General features: G+C 41.7%; 1 protein-coding gene across 4 annotated transcripts in view; it reads right to left on the bottom strand.

The window, feature by feature from the left end:
- Window positions 1-24,949, bottom strand: part of agbl4 (AGBL carboxypeptidase 4) — a 791,814-nt gene that overhangs the window by 30,085 nt on the left and 736,780 nt on the right. For all 4 annotated transcript variants that reach the window (XM_080195501.1, XM_080195499.1, XM_080195498.1 and 1 more), the window contains one exon: window positions 1,729-1,828. In XM_080195501.1, the coding sequence (XP_080051627.1) occupies window positions 1,729-1,828 (100 nt within the window). The remainder of the gene's footprint in view (window positions 1-1,728; window positions 1,829-24,949) is intronic.

Here is a 24,949-nt window from a genome sequence, read left to right as displayed (position 1 = left end):
GACCATGGACCACTTGCTTCCCTTAATACCATCCCTTCCCCTTCTTATTTCCTGCTTTTAGGCACCCAGTAATTGTTGCCTGTCCAGCCACATCAGCCCAAAGAGGGAGAGAGAGTGGAAAAACACAAGACTAATGAAAAAGACACTTGCAGTCATGGGCTCAGTTACTGATCCTGCATATAACTTAGAGACTAGTAAAGAATTAAGATCACCTTTGAGGAATCTGGCTCCATGCTGACAAAGACGATTGTGCATAGCTTGCACTCTCCACAGCCTCTACTCCATCTCTTTTTTGTGCAGTAAACCCAGAGACACTGCACTGCTGCCTCCATACCTGTTGCAGCCTTTGTGCACATAGGTCACTTACCTTCTGCTCTCCCTGTGAGGATGCATTCTGTGACAAATCCACCACCAGAAACATTCATGATAAACTTCCAGATTCTTTTTAACAAAACTCTTTAAAAAAAATCTGTGTGCAATTGTCTGACACTTTAAGCAACATTTGTGAAGATTTATGCTTGCTGTTTACAGAGTTCATTCATGAATATGCTGCCTGGACCTGCAATGTTCAAATTTGGTATTCTGGCATCACATCAGCCAGTCAGACTATATAATGTCAGGGTGGTGTTGATTCACAGCATTCTGGTGCATGCAGGGGCACCCACACATGCGTCTTACTAGTACTTCATTGAATGCCACATAGGCCATGCAGGAAGCTGCCAGCTGTGCACCCACATTAGAAAATGGCATCTGATCTTTTAGATTCCAGGATTTTTCCTCTTCCCTCCTCTTTTAACCAGGCACTTTATAGTTTCTCAGACTCAATTCTGAGTTGTAATTTCAGATCATAATCTCTGCCACCAATTTTGTGGGCGAGGCGGTTGCTATTGGAGATGATTTTACTTTTCCAATTTACATCTTTTCTAGACCCATCTTTTGTTTCTTCATTCTTCTCCAGGTAGCATTCTCAATTATTCAAGGGTCCATGGACCATAGCTTATGCTATGATTTTACTATGGGGCAGGACGACGAACAAGCCAAAGCCTACCTCAGCCAGAATGAGGATCAATTTGTTACCATTATTCTGAACTACATATTGATTATTTAGTCAGCTGAGATAACTGGTCCCCTTTGTTTCTTTACTTGTCCCTTACTACCCCTTTTTGTCTTGCACCATCATTCCTTTTGCCATTTAATCCCTCCAGCCTTCCACTCTAACACAGAACTTTCTTTTTTGCTTTTTTTTCTCTCGCTCTCCCTTTTTTTGGTTCTATGCTTACTTCAAACCTATTACATTGCTACCATTTTTCAGTCCTGATGAAAGGTCATCAACTTGAAATGCTCTCTATTTCTTTCCCCACAGAAATTGCCAGACCTGCTGAGTTTCCAATATCTTCAGTTTTTATTTCAGATTTCCAGCATCCACAATATTTTGCTTTTGTATTGATCTATTCTTTAGTTCACTAATTTACTACCCAAAGAAGGAAAATTTAAGGATTTTTGAGTACAAACTTTTCAAGTATTCTTACTGAAGTACCCAATTTGATTTATTTTTAAAGGTCTTTTGTTGCATAATCTTAATTAGATTTTACATTATATAACCTCCAATTAGAATCATAAAAACAGTTTATCAATGCTGGAATTAGTAAGGAACTGATAGAAATGAATTGGCAGAAATGTCTAAGGAAATATGTCATCATATTCTTAACAGTTATTATGATTCCATACCTGAAGGTAGCTACTGATGCTAAAGATTTTGTATTAGCCACATTATTTGTTTTATAGTAGTCCATGAATGTTCGAGCCAGGTTGTTTCCAAGTTTCATGTCTATAGATTTGTAGTTAAAGAATTTAGACATATAAAGACATAGAGAGGAACAAGTGCAATAAATTGAACATATAACCTATACAAAATGTAACTTTTGCTCTTAATTTTTGCAAAACAATCATGGCAACAAACACGGGTTTGTGTAGAACACTAAATATTGTTTAGTGTTGGCAACTAACTAATCAAAATTGGCATCTACAGGGTTTTAAAAACATAAATTAAAGACACAGTGAATCCGAAAAAAAAACCATTGTTAGGGGAAAAGGATTCAATGGAGGAATCTTACCAAACAAATTCCAGGTCCAGCATGGGCATGAAAACAAGAGCGTTTCTGACCTGATTTTTGGATGAGTTTCATTCTAATACCTTATCCACTCAGTGCAGAAAAAAATTGGGCTAAACCATTCCTTGCCTGTAAGGGAAAGAGATGGGGCTAAAATCATCAGCAAACCTGTTGTAGTAGCAGAGGGCACTATTTTGCACATGTGGACCTCTGTGGATGCACATGCACAATGGCAAGCAGGAGAGGCCTGACAGGTCTGAGAGAGCCTCCGCTGCTGCAGCTGGCCTCGACCCAGCTCTGTCCTAGCTATCGCGGGAGCAGCTGATCGCGAGCCCCACACAAAAATATCACTCCCCCTCCCACTGATTGGCCTCCCAGTACAGCCTGCCCCCTTTGTCCAGTGACTGGTGGGCAATGCCAGAGTATCCAGTAGGAAGTGCTAGGGTGCCTGGTAGGAAGTGCCAGGATACCAGACTAGCAGTGCCAGGCTGGCCCTGTCCAAGGGGCATCCCCCTTGCCTCCAACCTCCCCAGGGGGGCCTAAATGGCCTCAAGTTCTACTAAGCGAGGCCATCACGACTGGTCCATGTTGTTGGGGACCAGCAGTGATTCTTGCCAGAGAGAATCTCTCCCAACGAGGCCGCAAAGGCAGTGAGCCAGGACAGTTGCATCCTGGGCTCATCTATTACATGTAAATCAGCATTTCAACATACTTAAACAATTTATTCAGTCTCACGCCAGAGATGGGTACAAGGCTGACCTCACTGGACATTTGGTGTCACAAACCTGATTTCTCGGCTCCTGTGCGATCTTACCGGCTCATCCTGCGCATTGGCCAGAGGGGCAAAATGGTAAGATAACTATCCAAAGTTTGAGAAATGCTCCTCTTAAAAATGATGCTAATGTGGATTCCTAAATATTTGTGCAAGAATTTCAAACATACCATTATCAGAACATAAAATATTCATCTGTAGAATATTTATTTTATTCAAAATGTCTTTTTGATAGTTCCTGTGGTCACAAAATTAATATGTCAGTGTAAAAGACTATAAGGTGGAATTTTACCGGCACATGTGCCCAAGTTTTGCATGATCCCGCCCTAGGCCAAAGGAGAATGCTGTTCTCCAAGCTGAGCCCACCCCCGGAATTGGATTTGGCATGCCGGTAAAATTCCAGCCTGTGGTTCATATGATTCATGTCTGCCTGAGGTTTATATGATCCCACCTGAGGCTAACAGAGAATATTGTAAAATTCCGGTCTGTAAGTACATAAAACTTCTGTTCACTACGTTTGATCATGCTTTTGAGGCCATTGAATAATGACGACTGATGGATATGTGATGCAACGATTATTGAGATTTTAATGTGCCAATTTACAGTGAAAATCCTAACATCAGAATTAGAGGAAGTATTTTAAAATCCAGTGTTATTTGTAAAGTAGGGGGTGAGATATGATTATGAGGCCTGTATGAAAGTTAAACGTATAGTTGGAGATCTGAACATTGGATATGTTCTCGGTTGTGTTAGAAATAATTTTCATTTACAAGAGGTCAAATCAGCATTTCAATATATTTAAACAATTTATTCAGTCTCACCCCGGAGATGGGCACGAGGCTGACCTCACCGGATATTTAGTTACGGAGGACAGACAAGCAAGTGGAATTAAAGCTAAAATCATATTAGCCACGATCTTAACAAATAGCAGCACAAACTCACAGGCTGAATGATCTATTCCTGTTCCTAATTTTTCTGTTTTAAGGATGAGCGATGGAGGTTTGGTGAATTGAGCAGTGTCTGAGGCTATGGTGAAGTTGGTAGGATGTGGTATTGAGCACTTAGTGTGGAGTCATTGAGCATCTTGCTGCATGATTTTCAGGTGCTCGGACAAAGATTCCATGGATATCTCCATGGATATCTACTCCCATTGTCTTCTGTCTGTGTGTCTGGAGGTCCACGTGCCTGCTACCATACCACCCACATCCCATGCCCCCCTGCCACAGATGTGAGTATACACACTTCCGGGTGTTGTACCTCAGGTTAGATTTGTTCCCTGCATGACGCCCAGCACCTGCTCCAGCCACAATGCTTCTCCCTCTTAGAATGCTCTAACAGCTGAGCACCTCCAGCTCCCAAGTGCACTCTTCCCAAACACTTGCACACAAGTTGCCTTGCTAGTTGCCTCCCAACACCCGAGCCCACCCCACTCCATGCTTGCATGCATAGCTGGCTGGCCCCACCACAACCAAACCACAACCCCAAAGCCCCATGCATGCTTGAAGCAGAATCCACCCAGCCACACAACCCTGAGGCCTAATGCCTGACCAAGCCTGAATCTTCAGAACTCCCAGCAGCAATGCCTGCTCAAACCTGAATCCCCAGCAACAATGTCTGTTCAAACCCAAAATTCCTGAATCCCTAACAGCACACCCCTCACTGAACTGCAAGGCCTGTAGCTGGCTCCCCTGACCTTTCGAATGCTCCCCGCTCTCCTTGAAGAAGCACTGGCCTGTGGCATGCTTACCTCTGAACTCCCCTCCGAGGTGATTGCACCAGTTTTCCCTTATTGAAAAATTAGCTGAGAAAGGCACAGACATGATGTCACGTCACCATGGGTAGATTTCCCAACATGGGAGAGAATTGTTGCCTGCTAATGAGATCAAAATGAATGTAAACAGTGTTCCCAGCATTGCACTAAAGTTTTTTGTCTTGTTAATAAACCTTTAATTTTTAAAAATCCTAAAGGTGTTGCTGCAACTCTTTGCTTTTGGGATCAGTAGCTTTTCCTCCTCATTTTCAAAATACAAAATAAAAGATTTAGGATCAGCAAGACAGGTTTCATTTTGGGATCAGACTTGCATCTACTGTGGTCATAACAGTGCCAATCAAGCAGGCTGCTTTGTCCTGGGTTACATAAGAACATAAGAAATAGGAGCAGGAGTAGGCCATCTAGCCCTTCGAGCCTGCCCCGCCATTCAATAAGATCATGGCTGATCTGTCGTGGCTCAGTTCCACTTTCCCGCCCTCTCCCCATAACGCTTAATCCCCTTTCTTATCAAAAACCCATCAACCCGCGTCTTAAAAATATTTAGCGAGGCAGCCTCCACCACTTCAACGGGCAGAGAATTCCAGAGATTCACCACCCTTTGAGTGAAGAAGTTCCTCCTCAACTCCGTTCTAAACCACCCCCCCCCCTTTATCTTGAGGCTGTGCCCCCTAGTCCTACTGTCTTTTTTGAGCGGGAAGAGTCTCTCCACCTCTATCCTATCCATCCCATTCATCATCTTATACGTCTCAATGAGATCTCCCCTCATTCTTCTAAACTCTAACGAGTACAAACCCAGTTTATTCAGCCTCTCCTCATAGCTCAACCCCCTCAACTCCGGTATCAGCCTAGTAAACCTCCTCTGCACTCCCTCCAAGGCCAAAATATCTTTGCGCAGGTGTGGCGCCCAAAACTGCACACAGTACTCCAGCTGCGGCCTCACCAATGCCCTATACAGCTGCAGCAAGACCTCCCTACTTTTATATTCAATCCCCCTCGCTATGAAGGCCAGCATCCCATTCGCCTTCCTGACCACCTGCTGCACCTGCAAGCTGGGTTTTTGCGACTCATGCACAAGGACCCCGAGGTCCCTCTGCACCGTCGCCTGCTGCAGTTTTTCGCCACATAAGTAATAATCCTTCCTACCATTCTTCCTACCAAAGTGGACCACCTCACACTTGCCAACACTAAATTCCATTTGCCATTTCCTGGCCCATTCACCCAGCCTATCTAGATCCTTCTGCAGACTCTCCACACCCTCCGCACAATTTGCCGTTCCCCCAATCTTGGTGTCATCAGCAAATTTCGACACCCTACACTCGGTTCCCTCCTCCAGATCATCTATATAAATGGTAAAAAGCTGAGGCCCCAGCACCGACCCCTGGGGCACTTCACTAGTCACCATCCGCCAATCCGAATAGCACCCATTGACCCCCACTCTCTGCCTCCTATTCGACAACCAATCCTCTATCCACGCTAACACCCTACCCCCAACTCCATGTCCCCCGACCTTCTGCAATAACCTCTTATGAGGTACTTTGTCAAACTTCAAGCTTTTTCAGTATTGTTCAAGCTGAACTCATCCAGGCACATGGAGAGTATTTTATCACACTCCTGACTTGTGGGTTGTAGATGGTGAAAAAGCTTTGGTAAATTACCTGTCACAGAATTCCTAGGCTCTGACCTGCACTTGTAGCCAGAATATTTATATTGCTAGTCTTGTTAAGCTTTTAGTCAGTGGCAACCCCTAAGTTGTTGTTGGTGCTGTTTAGGCATTCATGGGATAGGAGTATGACTTCACTAGTAGGGAAGTGGTTCATGCAATTCTGTGTAGTTTCACTTCTGCGTTTAAGGACAGCTGTGATGATTATCTTCAAGCTTCCTACCCATGTATGTCTGTTCTCATGTGCCTAATCCCACAACATGTTTACACAATCCCTTATTTGATTGATGCCTTTATTTCACTGTAAAAACATGGGAAATAGTGAAGGTTAAGTAATGGTAATGTTGTTGAACATCATGAGATGAAGGTTAGATTCTCTCCTGTTCAAAATGATCATTATTTGATACTTGTGTGACATAAATGTTAATTGCTATTTATTAGCCCTGGCATGAATTTTGTCCAGATCTTACAGCATATAGAAATGGATTCCTTCAGTACACTGAGGAGCTGCAAATGTACTGAGCATTGTTATTTAGCAAATATCCATATTTCTGACTTTATTATAGACTCTTTATGCCACATTAGGTCAAATGCTGCCTTGATGTCAAGGTCAGCCACTTCAATCCCACTTCTGGAATTCAACTCTTTTGTCCTTGGTTGGATCAAAGCAGAATTGAGGTCAGGAGCTGAGTGGGACAGGCAGAATCTAAACTGAACATCAAAAAGCAGATTATTGCTAAGTAAATTGATAGCACTGTCAGCAACACCTTCTATTAGTTGGCTGACGATCAGAAGTCGACTGAGGTCTGTAACTAGTGGTGTTCCATAGGGATCAGTGCTGGGACCTCTGTTGTTTGTAATATATATAAATGACTTGGAAGAAAACATAGCTGGTCTGATTAGCAAGTTTACGGATGATACTAAGATTGGCGGAATTGCGGATAGTGACAAAGGTTGTCAGAGAATACAGCAGGATATAGATTGGAAAATCAGGCAGAGAAATGCCAGATGGAATTTAATCTGGACAAATGTGAGGTGATGCAGTTTGGTAGATCCAATGCAGGTGGGGAGCTATAAAATAAATGGCAGAATCATCAGCATAGGAGTATAGACAGACAGACAGATCTGGAAGTACAGGTCCACAAGTCCTTAAAAGTGGCAGCACAGAAGGCAAAGGTGGTGAAGAAAGCATATGGCAATGCTTGCCTCCAACGGACAGGGCATTAAGTATAAAAGTTGGAAAATTATCTTACCGTTGTATAAACGTTAGTTAGGCTACATTTGGAATACTGTGTCCATTTCTGGTCACCACACTACCAGAAGGAAGCGGAGACTTTGGAGAGAGCAGAAAAGGTTTACCAGGATGTTGCCTAGTATAGAGGATATTAGATATGAGGAGAGATTTAGTAAACTGGGATTGTCCTCCCTGGAAAGACGGAGGCTGAGGGGTGACCCGATAGAAGTTTATAAAATTATGAGAGGTATAGATAGGGTGAACAGTTGGAAGCTTTTCCTCTAGTGCAGAAATGTCAGTACAAGGGGGAACAAGTTCAAGATGGGGGCGAGGGGGTAGGTTCAAAGGAGATCTAAGGGGAAAGATTTTTACACAGAGGGTAGTGGGGGCCTGGAATGCACTGCCAAATGAGGGGTTGAGGCACTTATGTTAGCCACATTTAAGACCTATCCTACAGGCAAATGAACAAATGGGGAATAGAGGGACACACACTGTTGGTATAGATAGGTAAATGTGATCGGCGCAGGCTTGGGGGGCCAAAAGGCCTGTTCCTGTGCTGTATTGTTCTTTGTTCTTGTTATTTGATGGGTTGGTAATTGGACAGAGTTTGCTCTGCTACGTGGACAGGACATACTTGGGCAATTTTTCACACTCTGAAGTAAACGCCAGTGTGCATCTCTTTTAGGAATTAGCCAATTCAGCTCCCAAAGTCCCTTATTCTTATGGGTAGAATCTAATCTAGATACATCTTTAGAAGAAAGATATAATCCTCATCAGTGTATGCTAATAGAAGTTCTGAGGCATCAGTAGGAATCAGTAGGACTGAATGTGGCATATCTTACATGCTCAACAAAACCCGATGGGTAGAGACAGATCCTTTAAAATAAGTTAAGAGTGTTCCTTATTGCAGTTCAAAGGAGCAGAAGTGCTTCCCACAAGAGTCTGGGCCGCTGTTGCACTGAGTTTTTCCACTTTCTGACTGACAAAACAACCTCTAATCCCCCTACCCTTTACCTATCCAGGAAACCGCAGGCAACCTACAGGATCAGCGATTTTGGCACACTCAAAGTTGGCCAACTACTTCATTCGGATGAGCAGGAGGCTGCTGAGGTGTTAGCGACACCTAACTGCTAAATTAATATGTTTTGCACCTGGGAGCTAAATCCTTCCTTTAATGTTACGCACTAGAAGGGTGGACAATAAATTCATTTATGAAGCAGAGTTAAGCTGTTGTGGCTTATAAATGTTAAAATTGAGGGTCCCTTTAAGGATGAAATGGAGTAGGCTTTGTGAGGAACTTTAAATCAAATTTATAGTCATAAAGCAAATAACAAAGAAAAGGTAGAATAATTGTCTAATAGTGTCATCATTTTATTTCTATGTAAAGATAATCAATTTTTCATTCTAATTTTGCTGGCCAGACCATAAGAGGTGTAAGCTCAGCAAACACCATGCTTTGCACGTCCTGCTATGCATATCCTGGCACCAAAGTAATTTAAGGTATTTGAACCACATCTTAAATAAGGGAAGTTAAAAGTAAAATATGGGCAACATCTTCATTACGTAGGTTTAAAATCACCAAGAGGCATTTTCTTCAGGTATCTGCTATGCTGAGAATGATCTGTCAAACAGTGATGTGTCCCACATTTTGGCTGAGCTAAGTACAAAAAAATGCTGTGATTTAGAGCAATTGATCAGCCGTTATATGTCAGTTTCAAAATTATTTACTTCTCCATGTAGAAGCTGTGCAATAGATTACTTTCTGAAAATGGTTCTGTTCAATAAATTTTAATTGATTAAAATTAAGAATCAACCTCCCTAAAAGACCTCGAGTTTGCACGCCTGCCTTGCATGCATACGACATGTGAAAGGAGAAATGAAACAACTGAATTTTAGTAGGCAGCTAAATTCTTAACCATGCAATCCTAATTCAACAAAATTCTGTCAATGTTTACACTTTTGTGCTGTTTTATGAGAAACCTATGACACCAGCAAATAAGCATAATGTAAGATTGGCAAGTTGAATACATGGCTCAAAGATTGGTGTGGGAAAAATGGGTTTAAATTCATGGAACAGTACAGAGAAAAGAGGGAACTGTGCCATTGGTACAGCCTTCACTTGAACAATGCTGGAATCAATGTATTGGCAAATCATATAACCTGGCCAGTAAAGAAGATTTTGCACTACATAGAGGGGCTGGGGCGGAGTTATTTCTTGAGAAGGGAAATTTGAAAAGTTAAAGAGAAAGAACAGGCAATAGTGCAGCGTAGTGATGAGGGTAATAATAATCAGAGTGTGACATGAGGGACTGAGCATATGAACAGCAGCAAATAAGGTTAGAGCAGGGAAAAGTGGTAAAAGACAGAATTAAGGGCCCTTTATCTGAATGCTCACAGCATAACAAGATGGATGAATTGATAGCACGATTTGAAATGAAGAAGTACATGTCCCAGTAACTGCAGCTCAAGTCCAACGACAGACCAGAAATGTTCCCATGATTGGGAAGGTACTGGAAATGATGCTAAAAGGGAGGAGAATGCATCCCGAATTAAAGCTGTATGTTTCCAGAAAATCTGAGTTGATAGCACACAGGGCAGATACTGTTGTGAGGAATGAAGGTAATAATTCCTCTAAACTTGCGCCAAAGAGTATTGAAACAATTGCATGAAGGACACCCAGGTGTAGTTCAAAGGGAAGAACTTTTGAGGGCTAATTCTGGTGGTTTGGACTAGATGCCCAGATTGAACAAAAAGCCAGTCATGTGTGCGGATAAGGAACACACTGTCGTTGTCCCCATTGCCTCCATGGGAGTAGCCTAAAATGCCTTGGCAACATCTACACGTTGACTTCACAGGTTCATAAGAGGGCCACATGTTCATGGCTGATATTGATGCACACTCCAAATAGCTGGATGTTGTCCAAATGAAGTCAACAACTGTGGAACAAGCCATCGAAAAGCTCAATGAGATTCTCGGCATATTTGGGAACCAGAAAAAATTGTGAGTGATAATGGACCACAATTCACACCACCAGAGTTTGAAGACCATCTAAAGGTGATTGGTATCCGCCACATAAAATCAGCATTATATCACCCATCCATGAATGGATTAGCAGAAAAGTTTGTCCAGTCCTGGAAGTAGTGACTGAAAGCTGCCAAGAACCAATGATCTTTAAATTGTCATCTAAACAGTTTGTTTGTGATGTATTGCAATATCACATACATACTTTGAGTTTCCCAACTTTACTACTGCTGAAGAGATAGCTGAAAACTGCATTTGATTTACTCTCACTGCAGGAGATGTCTGAGATGGTAAAATCACAAATCTTAAGAGAAGGTAATTAAAAAGACATTTGTTTTGACAAGGAGAGCAAATTGTGATGCACGGTTATACCACCAATGAGAAGTGGGCTCCTGGAACTGTATTAATTTAAACTGGCTGTATCTCCTATACTGTACAGAATGAAGATGGGTTAGTGTGGAGATGACACACAGAACAATTGTTAGCTACACACATCAATGTGTTGATACTGTGTATGTCAGAACTAGCTCAGGATGAACCATCATCTATACAACTAAATACTGAGACGGCAACTCCTGGTCAATCAGCAGAAACCGAGATTGTTGAAGAATTCCTTACTGCTACCAATTTTCTTCTACAAAAAAGACTTCCAGGATAGAGGCATCCTCTGAAGCCCCGGAAAGTACCCCTAATATCAAGGATACACAAATTCCTCAAGTGTGCAGGCAACCAGGGCAGAATAGATGCCAGCCAGATTGAACTTCTTACTAACTATTATTATTGTGTAATGTTTCATTGCTTGTCTTGTATATATGTTTTAATGATTGTGTAAAAGTGCTCTGGTTATTTTTTCTTTTGGGAGTTTAGAAGTAAAGGGGGAGTGATGTAATGTGTTTGGAGTTATTGCATTGTTGCATTGCCATTTTAAGTGTCTAGTTATGTGTCTAGCCTTTGCAGGCTTTGTCTCACTCTAGATCAAACCTTTATACAGTTAAAAACTATTCAATAAATCTGTGCCACTGTTAGCATCCAAACCTATGTTCTTTTGTCCTGAGAGTGCAGTCTAAAACAGTAGATCTGTTAATTAAGGACAAGATCAGTATAGTAATGAGAAATGATCTAAGTTTGAAGGATCAATATGTAGCATCAATTTAGGTAAAGAAATAGCAAAGGATGAAAGTCACTGTTGGGAGTGGTTTTCAACCTGTTGCCAGTAACTACACTGTAAAACAGAGTATAAATCAAGAAATAATGGGGGCTTGTAAGAAATTCACTGTAACATTCATGGGAGATTTTAATTTTCATAAAAAATTGGACAAATCAAATCCGCAAAGGTAGCCTGAGAGAAGAGTTCACAGAGTGTATTTGGGATAGTTTCTGAGAATAACATATTCTGGAACCTAGCAGGGAAAGGGCTATTTTGAACCAGGGAATATGTAGTGAGACAGAATTAACAAATTACCTAATTGAAAAGGATCCACTCAGTTAGAGTGATCATAACATGACAGAATATCACATTCAGTTTCGAGGTGAGAAATTTGGGTCTGAAATTAGTGTCTTAAACTTAACAAAAAGGTATATTAGGATTAAAGACAGTTGATTAAAGTGGACTTGGAAAATAGGTTAAAAGGTAAGATGTAGGTTAGCAGTGGCAGAAATTTAAGGAGATATTTTGTAACTCTCAATCAATAGATGTTCCATCATGAAAGAAAGACAATGCAAATGATACATCATGTGTGGTGAACTAAGTTAGAATGGCATCAAATTGGAAGAAAAGATGTACAATGCTCAAAAGATTAATGGTAGGTTAGAAGATTGGGAAAATTTTAGAAATCAGTAAAAGATGACTGAAAGAATAAGAAGGAACTGGAATATGAGAAAAGATTAGCAAGAAATGTGAAAATTACAGTAAAGGCTTCTACGTGTCAACAAAAAGAAAAGGAGTAGTTAAGGTGAGCGTTGGTCCCCTTAGAGGTGAACCTGTGGAACAAGGAAATGGCAAAACTCTAGTATCTGGCTCCACAGAAGACACAGTATGTATCCCAGAATAGTAGAAAAGCAACGGGAAAAAGAGAGAACAGAATGTAAAATAATCATGATCCCTAGGGAAAAAGTACTAGGAAAACTAATGGGACTAAATGCTGACAGGTGTCCTGGGCCTGATGGTTTGCATTCTAAAAAAGTTGCAGATATACTGGATGCACTGGTTGTAATCTTTCAAAATTCCCTACATTCCCAGCATATTAGAAAGCTTCATTATTCAAGAATAGGGAGATAAAAAGCAGGAAAATATAGGCCAAATTATCTAACATCTACACCAGGAAAATGCTAGAATCCATTATTAAGGCAGTAGTAGCAGAATATTTAGAAAATCATAATAATCAGGCAGAGTCAATGGGCAGAATCTTCCCAAAAAGATTTTGTGTCGAATTCGTGGGAAAACTGGAGTAATTCACGCTGGTTCTTTCAGTGGGAGTTCACACTAGAATTTCCCACACACTGTGCAATGCAGAGGCCACCAACATGAATATCATTAGATTTGAGGGGGCATGGACCTATTCCCACCCAGGCGGCTGAAACCAGCAGGCCTCTGCACATGTGCAGTGGCCCTGAGCTGCCAGCCTACCATTTGCTGTCCAGCTCAAATTGCTGGCCAGCCCAGGAACCCCACAATGATGGCCCCCAACACCCCCATGGCCTGATTGAGACACCCCCAACCATTCCCAAGCCAGCCCTAACTCGCCCATTTTGGACAGCCCCGATTTCCAGGCCCCTCCTGCACTGCAGATTCCCTGGGAGGCAGACCTCTGCACCCCCCCCCCAACCCCCACTGATCTCCTCTTCCTCCCCAGCAGACCGCCTCCCCCCCCAAAGCCCACTTTGATTGCTGGCCTTCCTCATTACCCCGCCAATCCCCATGCAGAGTGGCAGTGGGACACTCCAACCCCACTGATTGTCCCCTAGACCCCGCCCCCACCAGGTCCCAGTTTCAGTCCTGGGTCTGCTAATTATATTTAAATTATATTAAAAACAGATTAAAATCACTTACCTGGTCTTCTTGCCAGTGCAGATCAGATGTCCACAGAAATCTGGCACTGGGAGATGTGCTCGGGGTGGAACGCATGCATGAATCCCGCACATGGTCCTCCTTGAGATTCTCCCATCCCACTCCACTAGACAGTAAGTGCGGCGGGTAGGGGAATCACGCCCCCCCCCAATGTTGTTTTTGAAAGAAAAATCATATTTGTCAAATTCTTAAGAGTTTTTTGAAGTGCAACAACCGGGAATTTACTGGCTTGCCCCGCCAATCGATGGGCGGAGCGAGCCAGTAATATCACATGAGTGATTTTGTAAGAACCAGATTTACGGCAAGGTCAGCCTCTCGCCAGGTAATGGCTGGCAAATTGCAGGCTGGCTGGCAAATTACGCCATGCCTATTGCTTGCAGCAGTGAGAAACAGTCTACACCATTTTTTCAATGATTAAGTAGGTAAGATTGGGCACGAAAACTTGCCAAAAAACGATCAGGAACTCTCCCATTTTCACCCTAGCATTCTCATAAACCCGACAAGTGGCATGGATAATGGGGAACCAGTAGTACATTTGGATTTTCAAAAGGTGTTGGATAAGGTGTCATATTAGAGGTTCCTGCAGAAGTGCTCATGGTATTGCGGGTGATATATTAGCATATGTAGAGGATTGACTGACAGGAAAAATGAAGTCAGGATAAATGGATCATTTTCAGGATGGTAAACTGTGGATAAACTAGTAGAGTGCTGCATGAATCAGTGCTGGGGCCTCAACTATTTATGATCTATAATAGTGACCTCGGTAAAGGAACTGACAATGATGGCTACATTTTTTCTGATACAAAGACAGATTTTTGATTGACAAAGGAGTTAAAGTTTATGGGATAGGCAGCAAAGCTGAGTTAAGGCCACAATCAGATCAGCCATAATCTTACCAAATGGTGGAGCAAGCATGAGGGACCAAATGGCCTACCCCTGTCCCTATGTCTTAGGAACCTACAATGTTACTTTTTTTTCTGTTATTCCTGGTTAAATTATAAATACATTCGCTGACATTAATGAATTGCAACATTTACAATCATTGAGTTTTAATATTGTGCACTTTCTAGAAAAATAAATATTGCTTACTTTCAGAATACAATGCTAAAAGTACTCCAAATCAATCTAAACCTTTTACATTCTGTTGCAATAGGTGTCTAACTTTAAATACTCTGTATGCATTGCTTTCAAATTAAAGCCTGTTGGCATTTCAATATATTGCTCTAAAAAGAAAGGGATGACATATAGGTATATAATTTTTATTGTTGCTATATTCATTATTCATCTGTAATATAAACCTTGTCTACTGGGACCACAAGTTCACAGTTTAAGAAATCAGCTGTGCACTTCAATAGCAATGCATACAAATTAATTATTAACTAGTTGCAGATCGTAATAGACAAACAGCAATTCATTGCTGTATTTATTACCAGTTCATTTAGGGCAATTTGATAAAGTTCTGCTCTTGGGAGCCATATCACTATACTTGAGAGAATTCAATATTTCTCACAAAAGAGAGTGGCATACTTTCCATACATTTCTCTTCAGAAAAATGACCATGCATTTGACCCTGTGAAAGACACTTCTGGGACCAGGATACCACTTATCAGCTCTAATATCAAGTACAATGCTAGGTCAACATGAAGGGTAACATCATCATCCTGAAATCTCCTAACGGCACCAGTCACCTTGGCCTGTAAATGTACTACCTCAATCATGGTCATTCTTCAATCAACTCTCTGTCTCAGGCTCAGCTCATGTCCTTGGATATCAGTATTTACAACCAATCTGTCTGACACAAACACTGTTCTCACTTGAGAGGGAAATTAATCTCTCTCTGCATCACGTTGCACACTACAACTTGGTATTCTGCTTCTATCTATTTGATGCACATGATCAAGTGCAACCATGCACTTCGGTACATTATGAGTATTGTTTATTGCGCACTAGGTTCTTTGCCATACAAAAGCAATTTAAATATCAACAGTCAATTGTATTCATATTTTAACTATGAATTGCAGAACAAACATTGGCATCATAAGTAGAAATTTTAATTTCGTTCACTTGACAGAATGGGAATTAAAATCCAAGTGATGCACTTACATTTATTTCCCATTCAGTAATGATTTTAACGTTGCTGCTATCTTGTGCTGCTGATGTGTGAACCTGACTCAGATGAGAGCCTCAGAAATATAACAAAAATATTGAGTACCGAGTGAATAGCCTGCTGAGGATACCTTGTTCAATAAAAGCTGGTGGACACCCAGTAGAGACCTGAGAGAGAGACAAAAACGAAATGCTGGAAGTACTCAGCAGGTCTGGCAGCATCTGTGGAGAAAGAAACAGTTAATGTTTTAGGTCAAGGGCCTTTCTCCAGAACTTGGTCCCTAGTTCCCTGAGGGAGCATGCATTGTCATAAGTGGTGTCTTTTGGATGGACATTGAAATGATGCCCTATCTAGTCTCCAAGAAGGATGCATAAGATCTGATTGCACTATTTTGAAGAAAGGGAGTTATCTTGATGTTGTGGCTAATATTTATCCCTCAATCAACAAACACGACAAATACAGATTATCTAATTAATATTTCACTGTTATTTGCCAGATCTTGCTGTGCGCATATTGGCTGTCATGCATACTACATTAGAATAGTGACCACAGGTCTGTTGGAAGTGAGTTCAGGAACAACTGGATTGAGAACGACCTGGATTTCAGTGTTGGGCTGGAATCCTCACATGATCCCACACTCTGCCTTTCACTAAATTGTTTCTTCTCCCACAAGCAGAGAAAGAAAGATGTGATCATCATGGCCAGAACTTTCTGGCCGTTCATGGGGATGGGTTTTCCAGTCCTGCCAACGCTGCACTTCTACTGTGAGTTTCATGGCAGTGAGGGGTGCATTCAGCAGGAAATCAGCAACCTGATGGGCACAATTCTGTCAGACCTATCCCACAGAACCGACAGGAGTTCCCCAATAGTTCTCCTAACAGTGGGTGACACTCCTGTTGGGCTCATTAAATCCCATCTCACAACCATCTTCTTTTCTCGTAGGTATGATTCCAGACAGTTGAAAATTTTCCTCTGGTTCCTGCTGACTTCAATGGCTCCTTGATGTCACACTCAGCCAAATGCCAAGGGTTGTCAGTCTCTAACCTCTGGAATTCAGCTCCTTTGTCTACGCTGGGGCCAAGACTGTAACTAAGTTTGGAACTGAATGACTTCGGTGGAAACAGAAATGAGCATTGTTGAATGGGTTATTGCTGAGTAAGTTTGATTCCACTGTTGACACCATTTTGCATCACTTTGCTGATGATTAAATGTAGATTGAGGCAATAATTTGCATTTGTTGGCAATTTTACACTTTGTCAGGTCAATGCCAATGTTGTCCTGTGCTGGAATAGCCTCTGGCTAGAAACACAGCTAGTACTCGAGAACAAATCTTCAGTAAAACAACTGGGATGTTTCTGGACTCATAACCTTTGTTGAATTATGCAGTCTGAAATAAATAGGCTGCAGAACTGATTTCTGAAGTAGTGGGGCCTCAGAAAGAGGTAGAGATGAATCATCCACTTGGCACTTCTGGTTGAAGATGGTTGCAAATGCTTAAGCCTTATCTTTTGTACTCAAATATTAGACTCAACTACAATTTAGCATCCAAATGCTCAGGTAGTTTCCTCATCTCTTTAGTTGCTTAACTGTCCACTACCGTTTATGATATAATGTGGCAGGTCAGCAGAACTTGAATCTGATTCACTAGTTGCTCAGCTGCTCAGCTCTGTCTATATAGTATATTGCTTCTGCTGCCTAGAATGCACCAAGTCTGTGTTGTAGCTTCACCAGATTAACACTTCTTTTTTAGATACATTTTGTACGGCTAGAATTGACACCACAATGCTGATGTTGATTCATAGTGAGCTAATGCATAGTAATATTTTGATATTGTCAAAATTCCTTTAAAAATAAATCATAAAATTATCTCAGATAATTTTTTGTAATAAGTTTGTTCGTAATTTTTTGTTGCTTAAAAACGATATAATCACAAATATAATATTTACTCAAACTGACAAACTTGGGAATGTCCAATACTCCTTCTCACTAGGTTGCAAGTACCGAAAACAAGTTGAATTTCTCTGAAGCAAAAGTTTTACTATTGCTCATGTAGGGAAACAATATTAAAGCAATAACCTGCATTTTATAGGGTATTACACAGTAAGAGGTAAAAGTGTTTTTTGACTCAATGGTTGTTCGCACTTTCAAATAATCCTTTGCGCAATATAAATGATGTTGACTCACAGCATTTCATATCCAGCAGCTTGGTAATTTAAGAAAGATAATGCATTGGATATCTCTGCTGGAAAGCACATTCAAACATTTACAATTGACTACTACACAGATTAGTCATACTGTGTCACTGAATACAATAAACAGCCAGGCAATCTGAACAGCTTGACAGTTGCAGTCATTAATAATATGATCTTTAACTTTGTATTACATGGTTTCTTAGTTGTGAAAGCACTAATTAACAGAGATATTTAATGCAAAAAATGATCCATTCTTCTGAATGCTACTTCTGTCAGTTATATTATTTTGTTTCCGACAATATAAAGTATTTAATCAACTTTTGCAATTGCTAGGATGCCTGCCATGCTCTTACAAGAGAGGTCTGAATGAGAAGACTCTAAATGCACCAAGAACTACGCAAAGTAAAGTCCAACAGACTGCTAGGTGGGTGCATCGATGACGACTAGTTCTAACTTTGCTAGAATATCCAGATGTCCTTCAACACAGGGAATGCTGGGGGCAAGTATGAAGGGATCAAAACTGCAACAGGTGCATCAGCAAAGAAAATAGTTCCATTGAAAAGTAAGCAGGGGAAGTCATCACCAACTGTAATTAAGGTTGGATGGCACACTAGCTTGAGTTGTACACCAGGGAGATCACAGTCCCCGAGGAAGCTCTAGACTTAATAGAAAACCTGCAGCCAGCCTGTCATGGGATAGCTGAACATCGAATTCACTATAGAGGAGGTTATCAAAGCTATTGATTTGCTTGCCTTGGGGAAAGCTCCAGGTGCTGATACTATATTGCCTGAACAGATTAAACAAGGAAACTGGTCACTCCTGCAGCATCTGCACAAACTTTTCTGTCTCTGCTGGAGGGAGGGGATAGTACCCCAGATTACATGCATTGCAATAATTGTGAGCCTGTAGGGAAAAAAAAGATGACTGCAACAATTTCAATAACCATCAAGGCATCTGCCAGCTGACCATCGTGAGAAATATATTTGCCCATGTTTACTTGTTGGACTGCAGATCCTGGCTATAATCCAAATTCCAGTAAAGTTTCAGAACCAGAGGATCTATAATTGACATGATCTTTGCAGTCTGCAAGCGAAATGCTGCAAACAAAGGAGACCACTATTTATTGCCTTCACTGATCTCACCAAAGCATTTGATCATGTAAGCAGAGACTCAAATTTAAGCTGCTGGAAAAAACTGACTGCCTGCTGAAGTTATTCAATGTGATCTTCTCTTTCCTTGATAACATGATTGGTAAAGTCAGCTATGACGAAACAAGGTCAGAACCTTTGTGATCCAAAATGGAGTCAAACAAGACTGTGTCCTGGCACCGATAATCTTTGGTTCACTGACTCTTCTCTTTGCTGCTATATATGCCTTCAGGTCATCTATAGAGGATGTTTATTCACATACCAAAACTGACAGAAAGCTATTCAGCCTTGCTCACCTGAGATCCAAGACAAAGCTACATCAAGCCCTCATCATAAAGTTGCTCTTTGCTTACGAAACCACAATAATTCTGTTCTAATTAACACCTTCAGAAGCAAGTGGATAGACGCTCTCATTTCTGTATAGAGTTTGCTTTGACCATCAGCATCAGGAAGACAGGATGTTGCCACACTGCCATATATCAGCATTGATGTTGGAGGATGTTAATGATTTCACATATCTGGCATCTACGATCGCCAGCGATCTGTCATTTGATGCTTAAATCAACTTGCACATTGCAAAAACTCCAGCTGTTATGCCCAAGTTGAGTAAGAAAGTTTGGAACAACAGCAATCTGGTTGAGAACACTGCACTGTGATCTACCAATCCTACATTTGCAGCGCATGCCGCTAAAGTAGTGACACTTGGATAACATGATAGGCAGCAGAAAAGTCTGAACAATTTCCACATTCACTTTCTTAAACATGTCCTCTGCAAATCTTGACAGGGCAAGGTCACCAACCAGAAGTCCTGGAGCATGCTAATATCAGTGTGCACTCAATGCTAAGTCAACAACTTCTGCTCTGGTTTGCCCACAGTCATCAGATCGATGATAGTAATATATCCAAACTTTCTGAATGGTGAACTGACCACTTGGGTCATGACCTCCTGGGCATCCAGACCTCCAAGAACACTGCAAGAACACCTGAAAGCAAGATATGAAGATGACAGACATTGACAATTGGGAGACAGGCACCAACGGCTGTGACTGTTTCAATGGCCATTAGATGGGCAAGCAGAAATGGAAAACTCAACTGGACATGAAGAAGATCTGGAAAAAAACAAAGGGCAGTGAATTAACTTCTCAGCCCACTGTCTGCCTCTGCAAAAAAACTGTCATATCAGAGTGGGGTTCCTGAGCTGTAAGGCAATACTCAACACAGATTTGATCACCACAGCGCAAGCCATTATCTTATAAGACAAAAGATTGCTAAATAAAAAGTATTTAATAAGTAATTGCATTTATTAGGATACCTGCCATGCTTTGTTTTCTTAAATTTAATATGAAATTTGTGCATTTTAAACAACATTTGGAACAGCTATATCCAATCCATGCAGGGCAAATAAATTCCCAGGATAGGTTCTGTTGGCATCTGTTTTAATTAGCACCTTTATAACCCTGAATTAACATGGAGGAGAGTTTGTTATTAACACTGTTTAGGTGTGGAAATTTGGCCCTAAAATGCACCCCTCTGCTTCCATTTTCCACCTGAAAAATTGGCATAATAAGGTCCAATTTTACTAATTGTGTTTTAGAAATAAACTCCTGACAATGTTGTGACCTTGGCTTCATAAAAAAGTCAATGTTGCAGCCTATGATTAGTTGAATGACATGCTGCATTATAGCAATTATTATTATAGTATTTGTAACACACTTCTCAATTTTCCAAATAAATAGATTTCAGTTGTATTGACTGTACATATGGGGACAGAGTTCCAATCAGTACTGACTCAAACTGTCATTCATTGTTTCAATGGGAGATTATGCTATGTATACAACAATTATTTGACAGGCAGTTCAATTGTTTTTAGGACAATAATCACTTAAAACAAGATGCCAATCTGGAATTTCATTTTGTTCTGGCAGAAGACAATGTCAATGGATTAAAGATATAGCAAGGGGCATAAACTTCAAAGCAGACACTGCTTGACTTAACTCTGTGTGAAAACAGGTTGCTCTGGCTGATAAGTGTTCTGAAGGATGATGATGAAATCAGGGAATCATGAAGAAGAGTACAACAGACAGCCTATCTCTAAATCTTTCTCTATCACAGAGTTAGTTTAAATATCAAGGGCAGGAATTTCCTTCCAGTAGCAGGAAACAGAATATGACACCATGTTTCTGTATCATGAAACCACCCAGCCACCGCCCCCCTTCCCCCCCCCCCGCCGGGGAGGCAACAGTCATTCATTATGAATACATGGTAGGGGGAGACTCACTTAATTGACCTCAAGATGGGCTTGCTGAGGACAGCAGGTGGCTTCTCAAAGCTCAAAGACAGGAAACCTTGCAGCTTGAATGAAGCTCCTGCCTGCAATGGAAGTTTCATCAATGCTTCAAGATAGATGCCTCCTTTCTCCAATGTTTTAAATCTTAAATTATGATGTGGATCATGCAGCCAAGCACTTATAGATGGCATGGCGGCACAGTGGTTAGCGCTGCTGCCTCACATTGCCTGGGATATGGGGGGAAAGTGGCATCAGGGTATTTAATTACAAAAACGGTCAACGAAGGACGAGCCGTTGATGTCGTCTACATGGATTTCAGTAAGGTGTTTGACAAAGTCCCTCATGGTAGGTTGGTTCAGAAGATTAAAGCTCATGGGATATGTGGTCAGGTATCTAGATGGGAAGAGAACTGGCTTGCAAAGAGGAGTCAGAGAGTAGTAGTGGAGGGGTCCTTTTCTAGCTGGAGGTCTGTCACTAGTGGTGTGCCGCAGGGCTCAGTACTGGGACCTCTTCTCTTCGTAGTGTATATAAATGATTTGGAAGAGGGAGTAGGTGGTGTGATCAGCAAATTTGCTGATGACCCCAAGATGGCTGGATTGGCGGGCAGTGAGGAGCAGTGTCTGGCAATACAACGGGATATTGATAGGCTGGTTGATTGGGCAGATACATGGCAAATAGAGTTTAATCCGGATAAATGTGAGGTGATGCATTTTGGCCGGAATAATGTAGGGGGGAGTTATATGATAAAGGGTAAGCCCGTAAGGAGTATAGAATCGCAGCAAGACCTAGGGGTGCAAGTCTTTGAAGGTGGCAGTGCAAGTGGAGAATGTGGTGAAGAAAGCCTATGGTATGTTAGCCTTTATAGGAAGGGGTATAGAATATAAGAGCTGGAGTCTAATGTTGCAGTTGTACAGAACGTTGGTTAGGCTGCATTTAGAGTACTGCGTCCAGTTCTGGTCGCCTTACTACCGGAAGGACATGGAGAGTCTGGAGAGAGTACAGAGGAGGTTTACCAGGATGTTGCCTGGTATGGAAGGACTGGGGTATGTGGAAATATTGAAGAAATTGGGGCTCTTTTCCCTTGAAAGACGCCGACTGAGGGGGGATCTAATAGAGGTATATAAGATTATGAAGGGTATAGATAGAGTAAACAGAGGTAAGCTATTTCCTATGATAGAGACACATAGGACAAGGGGCCATGGACTTAAGGTGAGGGGGGAGAGGTACAACACAGATATTAGAGGGAGGTTTTTCATACAGAGGGTAGTGGAGGTATGGAATGCTCTGCCAAGTAAGGTGGTGGAGGCAAACACGCTAGAGTCATTTAAGAGTAACTTAGACAGGCACATGAGTGAGTTGGAGATGGGTGGATATAGGAGATTGTTTTAAATAAGGGTCATTAGCATTGGGGCGTCCCCGGTAAGGTAAATGGATATGGTACAATAATAATGTTTTTTTTCCTTTTCATTCACAGGTTTTAAGTCGGTCCGCCTTGTGTCCAACGAGGGGCATACACGCGATGGGTCGTACTGGGGCTGCTCTTGGTTGTTTGAGATTGGCCTAGTGCTTCATGTCGTTAGTGTGTGCCTAAACTGGACCAGATACTGGGCGAGATGACCGCTCAGTGACTATCACTGATTGCTGTGCAGACACATGGATTTGGGCCAGTGTCTGTGGGAGTTTGCGCATTCTCCCCGCGCTTGCGTGGGTTTTCTCTGGGTGCTCCGGTTTCCTCCCACACCCCAAAGATGTGCTGTTAGGCTGATTGGCAGTAATAAATTGTCCCTAAATCAGTTTCCCTCAATCTGGATGGCCATAAAACATTATGCTAGAGTCGTGGGTGGAGAGGGGGACTGGTGGTGTTGAGATGGCGGCGCGGGCTCATTGGACCGAAGGGCCTGTTTCCCGGGCTGTTTTTGTTCTTTGTTCTTAATTTGATGATCAGCCATGATCATAATGAGTGGCAGAACAAACTTAAAGGGCCAAATGGCCCACTCCTGCTTCTATTTTCTATGTCTGGATCTGGGTTCAATTCCAGCCTTGGTTGACCCACTGTATGGCATTTGCACGTTCTTACTGTGTCTGCATAGATTTCCTCCAGGTGCTCTGCTTTCCTGTCATGGTGAGGAGATGCCGGCATTGGACCGGGGTGGGCACGGTAAGAAGTCTCACAATACCAGGTTAAAGTCCAACAGGTTTATTTGGTAGCACAAGCCACAAGCTTTTGGAGCACTGCCCCTTCATCAGGTGAGTGGGAGTTCTGTTCACAAACAGGGCATATATAGATACAAACTCAATTTACAAAATAATACATTATCTTGTAAATTTACAAGCTACATTATCATGTAAATTGAGGTTGTATCTATATATGCCCTGTTTGTGAATAAAACTCCTACTCACCTTATGGAAGCTTGTGGCTTGTGCTACCAAATAAACTTGTTGGATTTAACCTGGTGTTGTGAGATCTCTTACTATTCTTCTCATGGTCCAAAGATGTGCAGTTAAGTGGATTGGCCATTGCTAAATTGCCCCTTAATATCCCAAGATGTATGGATTAGGGAGATAAGCGGGGTAAATGTGTGGGGTACAGGGATAGGACAAGGAGTGGGCCTGGGTAAGGTGCTCTGTCAGAGAATTGATGCAGTCTTGATGGGCCGAATGGTCTCCTTCTGCACTGTAGGGGTGCTAAGATTTATAATGTAATGACAATAGAGTGATTGTGGTAGTGGATTCCAGTGTGAGATGCAATATTCTACACTTTAAACTTCATTGGGTTGTAGGTCAGTGTAAGTGTACAATGTAACAAGACTGCACATGTCTTGTCGTTGTGTATTCACGCTTTGAAAGTGTATTTGTAATAAAGTTAGTTTGCAGCAATGGTGTCGGTCGCCCTGCAACATAAAGAGAGTCTGCAAAATTGCACATCTCTGGACTGTGGGAGGAAATCGGAGCACCTGGACGAAACCCACGTCCCACATGGGGAAAACATGCAAACTCCACACATTCACCCAAAGCTAAAATCGAATCGGGGTCGCTGGTGCTGTGAAGCAGCAATGCTATCCACTGTGCCACCGTGCTACCATTTCCCTTTTTGAACAAAAACTTCTGACTACTTTCTGTTAGAACTAAGTAAGCTGTGAGCATAGCCGACTCAATTATTCAAATCCTCTTATCTACTCTTTTGCATCTTGTTTTGATCAGTCTATTTTGTTTTTTACTCATCTCTGTATCACTGTGTTTTTTCACAATTCTTCCACTGGATGATTCTGTGTTTAATCCTGGAGTCATCATGATGGACTGCCCCTCATTAGCAACTTCCATTTCCTCCCCAACATCCTTAAATGTGCTATTCTTTTTCAAACCCATGTCCATTCATCCTGCAAAGCTGCACTTGAATCTGTCTAATCAGTTTCTTTCTCTGAAATAGTCTAATGAAAGTCATTAATGCTATTCTCTGTGTTGGTGACCATGGTGCGCTATCCCTCTAATCCTTCTAAACGACTGAAACCTTTGACATAATGGACAACACTGTTGTCTTTAAAAAAGAATTGCATTTGTTAAATCTCAAGGTGACAAATG

Source organism: Carcharhinus amblyrhynchos, chromosome 9 (genome assembly GCF_965287045.1).
Source record: "Carcharhinus amblyrhynchos chromosome 9, sCarAmb.v2.hapA, whole genome shotgun sequence".
NCBI lineage: Eukaryota > Metazoa > Chordata > Chondrichthyes > Carcharhiniformes > Carcharhinidae > Carcharhinus > Carcharhinus amblyrhynchos.
The sequence above is the reverse complement of the archived record's forward strand: the minus strand, read 5'-3'. Positions and strand labels throughout refer to the sequence as shown.